This window comes from Camarhynchus parvulus, chromosome 15 (assembly GCF_901933205.1).
Source record: "Camarhynchus parvulus chromosome 15, STF_HiC, whole genome shotgun sequence".
NCBI classification, from domain to species: domain Eukaryota; kingdom Metazoa; phylum Chordata; class Aves; order Passeriformes; family Thraupidae; genus Camarhynchus; species Camarhynchus parvulus.
Window position 1 is genome coordinate 57648 of NC_044585.1, and position 12959 is coordinate 70606.

At 44.7% G+C, this 12959-nt stretch overlaps 1 protein-coding gene across 3 annotated transcripts in view; it reads right to left on the reverse strand.

The window, feature by feature from the left end:
* The window catches only part of MORC2 (MORC family CW-type zinc finger 2), a 49939-nt gene extending 39705 nt beyond the window's left edge, over positions 1-10234 (reverse strand). For all 3 annotated transcript variants that reach the window (XR_004061143.1, XM_030958671.1, XM_030958670.1), the window contains exons 1-4: positions 9831-10234; positions 3572-3625; positions 2079-2113; positions 1041-1109 (exon numbers count right to left, since the gene is read on the reverse strand). Coding sequence is in view for 2 of the 3 variants with exons in the window: in XM_030958671.1 (XP_030814531.1) it covers positions 1041-1109; positions 2079-2113; positions 3572-3625; positions 9831-9916 (244 nt within the window). In the remaining variant the exon portion in view is untranslated. The remainder of the gene's footprint in view (positions 1-1040; positions 1110-2078; positions 2114-3571; positions 3626-9830) is intronic.
* Between the last annotated feature and the right edge of the window lie 2725 nt (positions 10235-12959).

Sequence of the window (12959 nt, forward strand, 5' to 3'; positions counted from 1 at the left end):
TCTCAAGTCACTGTTTTACATGATGGAGGCCTGCTCTCCTGAGGGTGGCTGAACAATTGCCTGCCCACAGGAAGTGGGGAATGAATTCCTTGGTTTGCTGTGCTTGCATGCACAACTTTTGTTTTCCCTACTGAACTGTCTTTATTTCAACCCATTAAGTTTTCACATTTTACCCTTCTGATTCTCTCCACCATCCCAGTGGAACTGGAGTAAGCCACTGTGTAGGACTGAGTTGCCAGCTGGGATTGAACTATGAAAATATCACAAGAGGAACTTAAAGTACTGAGGAATCAGTGCAAAAATGTTAGTTGTTGCTTATTTACACATTTCCTTTGTCTTCTCCATATTCACCTCCCAGTTTCACCCAGTTTTGCTGCCCTGTATGGAGCTCCTCACAGGATGACTTACCAGTCCTCAAAGGTGGGTTGACAGTGCTGTTCATTGATGCTAAAGTAAAGCAGAAAAGCTTTTATCTTTCTCCCACTAGATACAACATCAATTTACAGCAATTCTTACAAGGCAGAAATACATTTGCTATATTCTCATATTACAAAGGTTTTATATTGTCCAGTATTGATCTCAAACATAATGTCCATGATGAAACAATAGCAAACTGTTTTCAAAGCAGAACCTTAACTTCTGCCATGGCACACCTTCTGGTTAGAGCTGAGATACACTGATCATCTGGCAGCCAGATGGAGAAAAGGCTTATGCCAGCAAACCTTGTGCTTGTTCCCCTTCTTGCTTCATTATTCTCCCTTCAGCCCCAAGGCTAAATTCAGTGTACTGGGAAACTTCAAGCCAAGCTGACCCAACTCTATAATGCAGCAAAACAATTTTCTTTTGACCAATTAGTTTTCTGCAATGGAAGAGGTAAATGGTTTGATATGTAATATGGTGTGAAAGAGCAAGTGGAGAGGCAGAAACATGCATAGACGCATGGAACGTGTCCTTTTCAATGGAACTAAGCTGTTAATTCAACTTAAACCATAACATGAAACCTCAGCTTGCAAATGCAGGTGTAACTTTCTGTCACTTACTTGAATCCATTCCTGTTCCATCATCCAAAAAACATAGCATGAATCCACCTCGTAGGTCCTCTCGTTGCTCTGCAAGAGAAGAGTTATTCACTGCTCCCATAAGTGGAAGTTAAAAGTTCCATAAAACAGGATCAGCGTTAACAACAAAAGTAAAACAACAAATAGGACTTTTAAACCTGCAATATGGCTAAGCTGTAAGAAAGAGCACCAGATTTTTGTTACAGAATGACTAAGAACTTCTTCACTACAAAACTGAGCTACAAAACCGTATTGTGTCAGTGGAGTTTTTTAGCATTCACAGCATAGAGCAACTCACTTCACCTGACCCCAGGTGAAGGCTGACTTAATTGCTTCCCCAAGATATTTGTAAAGGTACTCCTTTTTGAAAGGCAACAGGGACTATGGCACAGAAGAAATGGTAGAACAATAGAATTATTCAGGTTGGAAAAGACCCTTAAGATCATCAAGTCCAACCACAAATCTAACACAGCTGAGTTCACTAAACCATGTCCCTAAACACCAGATCTACACATTTTTTAAATATGGATAGATAGTGACTCCTCCACTGCCCTGGACAGCCTGTTCCAGTGTCCGACTACACTTTCAGTAAAGAAATTTTCCTTAATATCCAATCTAAACTTCTCCTGGCACAATTTGTGGCTGTTTTCTCTTGTTCCTGTCACTTGTTTCCTGGGAGAAGAGCCCAACCCCTACCTGGCGGCAATCTCCTGTCAGGGAGTTGTAGGAGCAAGAAAGCCCCCCACAAAGCTCTGTTTCTCCAGGCTGAGCTCCCCAGCTTCCTTAGCCACTTCTCATCAGACTTGTGCGTCTGCTCCTTCTTCAGCTCCCTTACCCTTCTCTGGACATGCTCCAGCCCCTCAGTATCTTTCTTGTCTTGAGGGGCCCAGTACTGACCCCAGGATTGGGCATAAGACTCTCGCTCTTATTCAGTCAAGGACAACATACATTTGCAGCCTAAATCCAAGTTAACTACTGACTTAATTGCTGACATGCAAGGAAGCAGCATGAGTGACTTACCAGTATAAATGTCTATTCTCGTGGCATCTGCATCTCTACAAAGAAATAGAACCACAGTTGATATCCAAACATTAAACAGAAATGAAGCTAAAAATCCAGGCATACACAAGCATTTCCAAAATAACTGGCTGTATAAATCAAAGTCCACAGAGGCCCCACAGTCATGAGTGACAGAAAACACTGTCTACTTGAACCTAAACTCCAGCATAAGACATTGCTAGCACACAAACAGTTCTGGTGACAGGAAGTACCACTGGCATTCTAACAAAAGTCATTCTGGGGCTGGAAATCAAATAAGTACACATTTCTGAGCTCCCTCCTATACAAAACAAACATCACCTATAGTTTTTTTGTTGAGCTGCCTACAAAAGGTTTAGTAACTCCATATAAAGCTTCATTCCAATACATTCAGGATTGTTACAGGAAACTGTCATTACAAGATCACTGAAGTGAGGCCCTTCACACACTGCATCCTCCTCTGTATTTGAAAGTACAGCACGTACAGCACTACTGCCCTCTTCCCAAACCAACCTTGGTTTGCTGACTAGAGGCGTGGCACTATAGAGCAGTAACAAAACCCCACTTGACAAATGCCACAGCCACTTGGTTTCACTTTTGTATCTCCAGCCCAGTCTAGCTACTTCTTCCCAGAAGACAACCTCTCTATAGCCAGACGGGAACCAAGAAAAGGGAAAACCACCCCCAAAGACCCTACTTTTCTTACCTTGTTGCAAACATGAACACAGCACCAGCTCGCATGCGCATGCACACACACACACGCACACACACAGAGCTGATTCCCTAAACAGAAGCTTTCCAACTCAAAAATGCCCCAGTTTCAGCTTGTTATATCACAAAATGCACACTGTGACAAATCATATTTAAGAGAAAACAATCCCAAAATACTTCCATAACACTTCATGACAGTACTTCCTCCAGCTCAAGACAAAAGCATGCAAGGCTTGGGAGGCTTCTATAGCAGGGATTCCCTCCATACACAGATGAGACAGGTGGCCCAACAGCTGCAATTTCCAAAGACCATATCTCTTGAAGTGTCAGAATTCCTTTAGCATTTCTTGCTCTATTTTTCAGCATCCCGCTTCTGATTTCATTTTCATTGTCATGTTTGATACTATGATTTTTTATATATCAGATGAGTCACAGCTCCTGTAATATTTATTTTAGCAATTTCTTTACACAAAAAGGCAGACTAGTTTTTTCTTTAAATCTCTCTTGTGTCTGCTATCAACTTCCTTTCCAATATGAGTTGCTCCAGGATTCATTCAAACCTGTCTTTCCAGGAATAATTATTTTCTTTTAAGGGGGTTGATGTAGCAATGTAAGATGAGCAAGTGAAATACTTATACTAAATTAAAATTCTATTTTCTTGTAAAATCTACTAGAAGTGAAAATTGCTTAAGATCAACTAATACATAGGTGAATTAAATCTTAACCAAAGTTACCTTGGGAATTAGGCAGTCTCAGGTACATACCTGGCATTATCTACAAGTTCAGCAAGGGCACCAAACAAGAACTCATGGGTAGTTCTGCAATGAAACAGAAATCAGCAGAGTTACACCACTTAAAAAAAGAGAGACCTTTAAATAAACGAGAATCTCAACTACATTTTAAACAAATCCAGTCAAATGGGTACAACACTACGGTCTGGCTGACAGCAGACTAGGAATGGGTGATTTCCTGTCTGCCAGAGGCAGCCATGTAGCAGCCAGTCTGCCCCAAATTGCAGCTCACTATGGTCTAAAATATGTGATATGATAGAGACATAATAGAGAACACATGATGATCCAATGAACCAGCCTATGACCCAGTCAACAGCTCATGGAAGTCCTTATACAGCACAGTGACAGGTCTTTTCACAGCAACTAAATACTGCCTATAAGGAAATATGGCCAGATGAGGATTATCATAGAATCACAGAACAGTTTGAGTTGGCAGGGACCTTAAAGCTAATTTCATTCCAATCTTCCTGCCATGGGTAGGGACACCTTGCTCCAAGCCCTGTCCAACCTGGCCTTGAACACTTCCAGGGATGCGGTAGCTACAGCCGCTCTAGGCAACAACACATGAACAATGTTATGAATAAGGTGAGTCTCCCCTCACACACCCAGTCCCACTGCAGAAGTTATTTGTGACAGAAAAATGCTTCCAGATCCTGGCTAACATCCAGCAGATGCAACTGCTACTAATCCAGAGAAAGTCTTCTGACACCACAGTACCATGCCACCTTCCCAACTTAACGCTAAAATAATGAACCCAGCTACCACTTCAGCACAATCTCAAGAGACATGTTTAGTTTCCAGCCTCTTTAACTGCCACCTCTTTTAAGCAGCTCCCATTTGGAAGCCATTAGTTATATGCCTCAACATTGAAACAGATGGTGAGAAAAACTTAGGCAGCTAATAAAAATCATTGTAATACATTGTCTGTTGACATAAATGCCATATCTCCACTTTCTGCCCAAGCTGGCAACCTAATTTCAAATCTAACAATTTTTTAAACATAGATGAACCACATTCACCATAAGGTTAACAGCAAAGATGTGGAGAAACAGCTGATGGAATTTGTTACTCCTCCAGGCTGTTCAATGAAGAGACTAAGACCTCAGAAACCAGTTTGATCAGCATGTTTCAGTTTGCACAAAACCCTCACATACAGCCAACAGGTGACCAAGAAGAAGACATTTCTTCATATTTTCAGCCTCCCAAGAACAGACACACAGGTAATTCCCACACATAAAACATATAGCTGTCCACACTGTTAATAAACACAAAACACGCTTTCATAGCCATCTTCAGGGTGATCACACTGAACCCATCAACACAGCTCCAGTCAGAGGAAAACAGATGAGGCTTCAAAGTTATCACTAAAACCATGGGAACAGAGATTTCCATATCTCCACTCTCCTGCAGAGACAAGACCAATGGGAACAGTGTTTGGAAGACTACCTACCCAATCAGAAAGCTTCCACAGAAACACAATCTTGGTATTCCTTCCTTTGAACACAATTTCCCGCTGACCTGGTTTCAGCAGGGATAGAATTAATCTTCTTCTCAGTAGGTGTTAAGAGTTGTGTTTTGGATTTAGTGCAAGTATAGTGTTGATAACACACTGATGTCTGGTACCAAGCCAAGCATACCCTAAGTCAAGGGCTTTTCAGTGTCCTGCACTAGTCAGCTATACAAGAAGCTGGAGGGGAGCATGGTCAGGGCAGCTGACCCAAATCAGCCAGAGGAATATTCCGTACCACAGAATCTTCTGCTCAGTCTACAAACCGGGGGAGCTGGCCAAGAGAGGCCAAGAGGCGCCAATCACTCTTGGGGGACAGGGAGAGCATGGATCAGTGGGTGCTGAGCAATTGTATTGAGCATCACTTGACTTTTGGGGTTTATTCCTCTCTCACTTTTTCCTATTATTATCATATGTTTCTTCCCTCCAATATTTGAAACGTTCTTATCTCAGCCCATGGTTTTAGCCTTGTACCATTCACCTCCCCATTCCACTGGGTAGGTGAGTGAGCAGATATGTAAGATGATTACAGATTTCAAGTATCCTCCTGAGTTTACAAGTGTCTATTCAGTTCACAGGTCAACATCACCGAAGCATATTTAGGAAGTAACCCATAAGCAAATGCATGCTTTAGTACTAGTAACAATGCTTAAAGAGCACTTTTTACTCCACAATTTTAGGAATACTTCAAAGAAAAGATGCAAATAAGATACAAATAAGGATTTCCAAAGAAAGATGCTGGAATGAAACAATTGATAGCACAGCTATAGATGACAAGAAAGGCAAAACAAAACATCTTCACATAGCCCGACACTACTGAACTTGACCATCTCCCAAAATTGCAACCTCTTGTGCTGACACAAGCAAACGGGAAACCTTGCTACAAGCCAATGAAAATTCACTCCAGCTATTTATCACTAACAGAAATGAATATATACTATAAAAGTCTTCTATTCAATTTATTAATTTGAACACAATTGTCAATATCTAACTTAAGTCAGATGAAGTGCTTTGGCCTGATTTAATCAGCTAATCTCAAACAAACCCATTGGTCTTGCCTCACAGTCAAAAGTGCCTGAAATACTTCACATCCATCATAATCAACCAGCGATCATTTCTCACATCTCTTCAAAAAAGTTTAGGATTATTTTACTTGCAGCACAACTTTAAAAAAACAAGACAAACTGTTGGCAAAATAAAGCCAATCAGAGCTTGCTAGCAACCTGCAAACACGGTGAGCTTATTTTAGATAGGCATCATCAGAGGCAACAACAACCTGCATCAGAGTACCCAAAATACAACTATTACTGCCATACAATGGGTGAAACAACATACAGAAGGGAGGAAAGTAGTATCAAAATCCATAGTGTCAACAAGAGCTCATCCGGGTAGACAAAGACTGGCCTGGATCATCCCACAATGCACACTTCCATTTGAGCCAGCTCCATGCAGAACTGGAGGTGTGACAAGGCATCTAAAAGGGGAGTGCAACATTGGCAATTTATTGAAACATAGGTGACAAAAGGTCGAGTTAGATGGCTCTAAAACATTACTAACTTCAAATACCTCCACAAAGAATCATTTGGAGTAATGTCCCAAGGGAAGAAAAACTTGTTTTGTTCCTACAAGAACCTCCGGCTTGAACCTAGGTGGACTGCAGATCCTGCACACAAGTACGTAATTACTATGAGAGACTCAAGACTTCACTTTTCTTCTGAAGGAGAGCACATCTGGGAAAATGCTTTATTTTGGCACATGCATCAGGAAAAACAGGCATTCTCTAAATAATGCACTCTGTTTCAGGCCAAAATAGACAAAAAGCACAAGAAGAGGGAATTTGGGGGGTGGGGGTGGAGGTAGGGAAATATTGTTGGTCTGTTATTACTAGTTTTCCTCAAGTCCATCATTTAGTCATCTTGAAGACTATTCGAGTGATTTTTTCGACTCCAACTGTATTCACCAGGACAACTCTAGTTACACAACAACACACAAGTTGCAAACTAAAGGCTACCTACTGCTAGAAGACAATTACAGGTCCTCAACTTTTAACAAATTCAATTTTTTATTAAAAATATTCAAAATATGCAAATATAAACTGTCTGGTCTCTTATATTTTTGGCATCATCTCAATGAATAACTTTGGAAGTGCCTTAATGTAAGCATTTAATTGTTAAGGAAAACCAATGCAAAGGCAAGCAGGTGACACTGCAAAGTCATAAAACAATGCACATGCAATTTTCATGCGCTTATGCACACTGATTTTCATTCTAGGATTTAAAAGAATTTTAACATAGAAACATAAGGGTTGAAAAAGGCTTTTAAAGGTCATCTAGTCCAACTTCCAGCCATGGGCAGGAACACCTTCCACTAGGCCAAGTAGCTCCAAGCCCCATCCAACCTGGTCTTAGACATTTTGAGGGATGGGGCAGCCACAGCTTCTCTGGGCATCCTGTTCCAGGGCCTCCCCACCCACACAGGGAAGAACATCTTCCTTCTATCTAGTGTGACTCTACACTCTTAGGTTAAAGCCATTGCCCTCTGTCTCATCACTTTAGATCTTACTAAAAAGTCTGTCTTCACTCAACCATTCATCAAGTAAGTTGGAAAAGCACAGTAATATTTTTACTTTTAAAAAATACGGCAACTGAATCTATTCACATATATGCTGGAGGCCCAACTCCATGTCCCATCAGACATGTAAGCATTAAGCTGCTATTGGAAAGATCTGCTGCAGTTCCTCAAGCTCAGGGACCTGATCAACTGTCTCCTGTAAAGCACTTCAAACTGAGTGCTCCGAGTCAGATATATGGAAACTTTTCTGAAAGAAGGTCTTAAAAGTAAAGGAGAAAAAAAAATTTTAAAAAGCATGGTTTTCTTCTGCACCCTAGCAGCCAGATGGTTGGTCTTTCACTGCAATTTAAAGAATTTTAAAAATTTCCACCTCCTTGATTATGAGAATACAGTTGGCACTGAACTAGAACTTATCTAATATGGGATGGTGTTTCTCAGCAAGAGAGCAGTCCAGAGGAGACCAGCCTCCTCTATCAAAATCTCTGTACTGGCCTAGGGCTGATTTGGGGATTAGCTTGTTTTCTTTTTCGATCATTTTTTTTCTGGAGGAGCAGGAGAGGTTGTTTGTTATGGGTCAAGTTTGCTGCTTTCTTTGTTTTTATAATGACTTCCATTACTCCTATTGCCATTCTTAGGGAAGCATTTCACTTATGTACTGATTCCCATAACCTTAAAAGGCTCTTTGCTCATGATGGACAAGGAGCTCTGGCTTTGGCTTATCCAAGCATTGGCTTCGAGCTCTTTCCAAGCATTCGGTAATGCAGGTATCACTGCAGACATGCAGCACACCACAAGCAGACAGCACGCCACAAGTAGCGTAAGCACAATGGCAACATGAAGTACATTTAATATACTTGAGAGCAGCAGCAACAACTCAGTCTTTAGCACAGGCTTTATCTTCTTATGAAGATGGACACAGTTCTGGAGCTTTGCAGGCAAACAAAAGCTGCTGAAAAAGCATTGCCATCATCTGCACAGTCTTCTTATCCACAAAAAAAAGACTGTCTTCTGGAGCTGGACATGACAATTTATTTCACAAATCAACAACAGCACCACAACATGACTCAGTATTGTCCATCTTCAGGGACCAGATTGTTCACTCCATATGCAACTGCCACTAGCCAAGCTAAAAAGCAGACCCAATTGTGACATGGAGCCATTACTAGGTTTATTTCCCTGTTCAAAGCCCATTACTTTCCTGATTCAGAAAATAAATGGATTGGAATGGTCTTGGCATATGTGAGATTAGTCTTAACTGGTCTTGCATTGCTCTTGTAGATGTATCTCATCTACCAACAGAACCAGACAAAAATCCTTTGAAACCAAGTTGCCCATGTTTCTGTGCCTTCTTTAGACTGCTGTAGACCACTGATCCTTCACATGCTGAAAAGAGAAACAAAAAGATAAGCCTGCACTTTATTTATTCTTCTATTGATGGACAGCAAGTCAACTCTTCCACAGAACATCAGCAGACAATCTTATGCCGGTGACCAGCTGATCAGAACGAAGCAATGCCAAGCAGCTCCACAGAGTTCTTCCAGTTCGGGCAGAACGAGCTCTTCCATCTCCTTTATACATGCCATTACAAGGCTCAGGAGCAGCAGGCAGCGTTGATGGGTGCCTGAACCCTCTTAAGTGCTGCTCCCTGATGGTGTTCCTCATTTTCTAGACATGCACCCACAAGAAAGTCATCTTAAATAATGGCTTTGCCTCTTCTCAAGAGGTGTTATTTTGGGGGATTCACTGGCGACATGCAAAAAAATCTGACTGGAAAAAGAGTACCACAATCCTGTTAAAAATAAACCTGCAAAACACTCAGTCACACACAAAGCCAGATGCTACGGAGGGATGGTGGCCGGCATGACAGCGCACACACACCGTTCCGCAGAGGTCCGACCGTGCGGGTTTGGTTGCCCAAGGTGACTCCTCGTTCCTGCCGGGGCCTCTTGTCCCCACGCACCGGCTCTCCGCGACCCGTGGACCTGCCCCCGGTACAAAAGCCGGTCCCTGGAAGGACCACGAAGCGCCCGGGCCAGGGGCAGGGAGCCGCTCAGCCCCACTGGCTTGCGTGGCTTCGGCCGGGCCCATCGCACTGAGCCGGGGTCCCGAGCAGGCCGGATGCCGCGGGCCCACCCCACCCCAGCCCGTACTCACGAGTTGGTGTGCAGGTATTCGAAGGTAAGCTGGGCCCGGTTCAGGCTGCTGTAATTACCCAGGGACATGGCGGCAGTGGCCGCCATCGGGCCTGGGCCTGCACCCGCGCCGCATGCACCGGCGGCCGCGCGCGCCTCGAGCCCGTCCCGCCCCCTGCCGGTCACGGGTGACCGCCGGGTGAGCGGCCGGTGCGGCGCTGCACTTCGTTATGCCGGGCCCCGCCGCCGCGGTGCGGTGCGGTGCGGTGCGGTGCGGTGCGGTGCGGTGCGGTGCGGTGCGGTGCGGTGCGGTGCGGTGCGGTGCGGTGCGGTGCGGTGCGGTGCGGTGCGGTGCGGTGCGGTGCGGGCCTGCTTTGTCTCCGCCGCGCTGGGATCGCGCCCGGCACGGCAACTGCCCCCGCGGGGTGGAGCCACGCGGCTGCCCCCTATTGGTCAAGAAGAGGCACGTGATGCAAGTGCCTCGGCGCGGCCAATGTGTGCTCCGCGCCGCCGCGTGACGGATGCGCGCGGCCGGGTGGGAGCGGTGAGGTGGGTGCGTGCGGCGCGCGGGATCCTCTTTTTCCCTCAGGTTCCGTCCAGGCGGCAGCCGAGCGCCTCAGCGCCGCGGGAGCGGCCGCCGCGGCCTCCTAGGGCGGGGCCGCGGCCGCGGCCGCGCCTGTGGTGGGGCCGGGCTGCATGGTGAGTTAGCCTGGGCGCGGTAGCCCCCTCCGGCCTTTGCCGAACTCGCCGGAGCCGGGGGCGCTCGATCGCCGCGGTGCCGGCGGCCTGCTCGGAGGGCACCAGCTGGCGGTGACTGCTGGGTGCCAGGTTGGAGCGTGTGAGGCCCGCCGGTCCCGAGCGGCGGGAGTGGCTCCAGGACCCATCTGGATGGAAGGATCCCGCCGCTGATCTCTTATGACGGTTCCGCGCGGATTTCGGCGGGTGCCAGTCCTGCTGCGCTGGTGAAGGCTCTGCGAAGTCACCGAGGAGTAGCTCCTGAAAGTGCCCGTACTTACCAAAAAACATAAATGTAAAGGATATATAAAATCATAAATATTCTTGCTTCAATTCTGTGCTTTTGGTTCATCTTGAAATGTGAAAGGATTGAGCTCAGGGACTGTCCTACCTCTGTTGTGCATCCATCATTGCCCCCACCCCCGCAAAATGCAGCCTGAACGCGGGAGCCTTGAAGACTAGGAATACTTGTCTGAGCATCTGACTTGTCCAATGGAGAAACAACTCCAATCGTTCTTCTGAAATGGATACTGAAACAGCATGGCTGTGTCTTGGAAAATAGGAGTCTGAATTTAATATCAAAATCTGAAGGAATTCAGTCTGTGCAGAAATTATTGTGATATATTTCTTCTTGAAGAATGTCCAGCAAGAATGAAACGTAAGATTGCAGATTTAAAAAGGATAAACATTATTTGATACTTTATTTATAGGGCACCAAAGGGAAAAGGTAAAGGTTTTGTTAAAAAAAGGAGAAGCACTTTAATTTTGTCTGATAATTTTCCAACAATAGAATCTAATGCATCAGAGGAAAAACAGAAGGCTATGGGAGTTGGGATTATTCAGCCTGGGGAAGAGAAGCATCCAAGGTGACCTTACTGCAGCCTTTCAGTACCTCAGCAGGCTCCAAGGGAGCTGGAGCAGGACTTTGGACAAGGGCTAATGGCTTCGCACTGCCAGAGGGCAGGGTCATTGGAATAATGAGAAGAACTTTTATGGGAGAGTGGTGAGGCCCTGGCACAGGGTGCCCATAGAAGCTGTTGCTGCTCCATCCCTGAAAGTGTGAAAGGCCAGGTTGGACAGGGCTTTTGAAGCAACGTGGCCTAGTAGAAAATGTCCTTGCCCATGGTAGGGGGTATAACAAGATGAGTTTTAAGATCCATTCCATCCCAAGCCATTCCATGATTCTGTGGTATCCAACACGTGGTGAAAAGTTAAATTTAAATGTTACTCATGATTGGTAAATGGCTAAAACCTGAGTTTCGTATTTGAGTTGTTTGACCCCCATCCCCAGTTGTGTATGAGCCTGAGCTAACAAGTCTGCAGCTTTGGCCTGAGAACTTCACTTCCCAGAACAGCATTTCTGTTTACCCTCAGTTTGGCTTGTTCAGACCAGCAAGTTGTATCATTCCTCCTGGCAGGGATTTCTCTGTGCGTTAGAGAAAATGCCTTGTGTAGGCGTCAAAAAATCACTGTGCATGTGTGTGCAGTGGCTCTTTTAGGCCTTAGCTCTGAAAAGCTTTGCACAGCAGGACATTGAACTGCATTAAAGAATTAGGAAAATTGCTGTTGAGAACTATGTTTTGGTATATTGGGTTTATGACAATCAGTGAGTCTATTATAGATTGTAGCATCATCTGTTGTGCTCAGCTTTTATTTTGTTACATGGTAGTCAATGTCAGCAGCAGATATTCAAAAGCAATATAAATCCTGTCAGTGTATAAGGGCAAGGTAATTACCCAAATATGTGTTCCTGAGGAGCATGAGCCTGAACTGATGCATCATATCAGCCTTGTCCTCTGAGGTAATCTGAGTGTCTCTCTGCCTGTCAGGAACTTTGTCTCGTCATCTTACCTTCAGGGAGCAGCCAATGTTTCTTTCCTGGTGTTGGAGAGATTGACAACATTATCTGAGTACTGCAGTGCTGTGGACAGAGCAGTTGAACACCTTCCTGCTGCTCCTATGGGATCTGACCTGTTCTGTGGATCTGGCCCTTGGCAGAAGACCAGTACAATGCAGTTCTATTTCATTTGTTCAGCCCAGGCAGGGAATTGCTCATTACCATCTCACCATTTGGTGGTGATCAATTTGACAAAAGTGAAGTGAGAATTTAATTTTTACACTTTCCCTAGCTGTTCTACAGTAGGTTTCAGACATGTTCCTGACTTCTGCTCTTTGATCTCTCTTGCCCAAGTCTTGAAAGATTTATACCTTCATTTGCTGGCTCTCTCACCTGCCAGACATTGGCCCAAGGTGTAATGGAATTAATTCACCTTTTGCAAAGCAGCATATAGATTACATCACAGCTCTGCCTTGGCCGTGGCAGAGCCATGCTTTGATAGGAACCTCTCTGTCCGTGGATGGAGATATAACAGGCTTGTTTGGCCTGTGTCCCACTGCTGCAAACTGCTGAATTTCT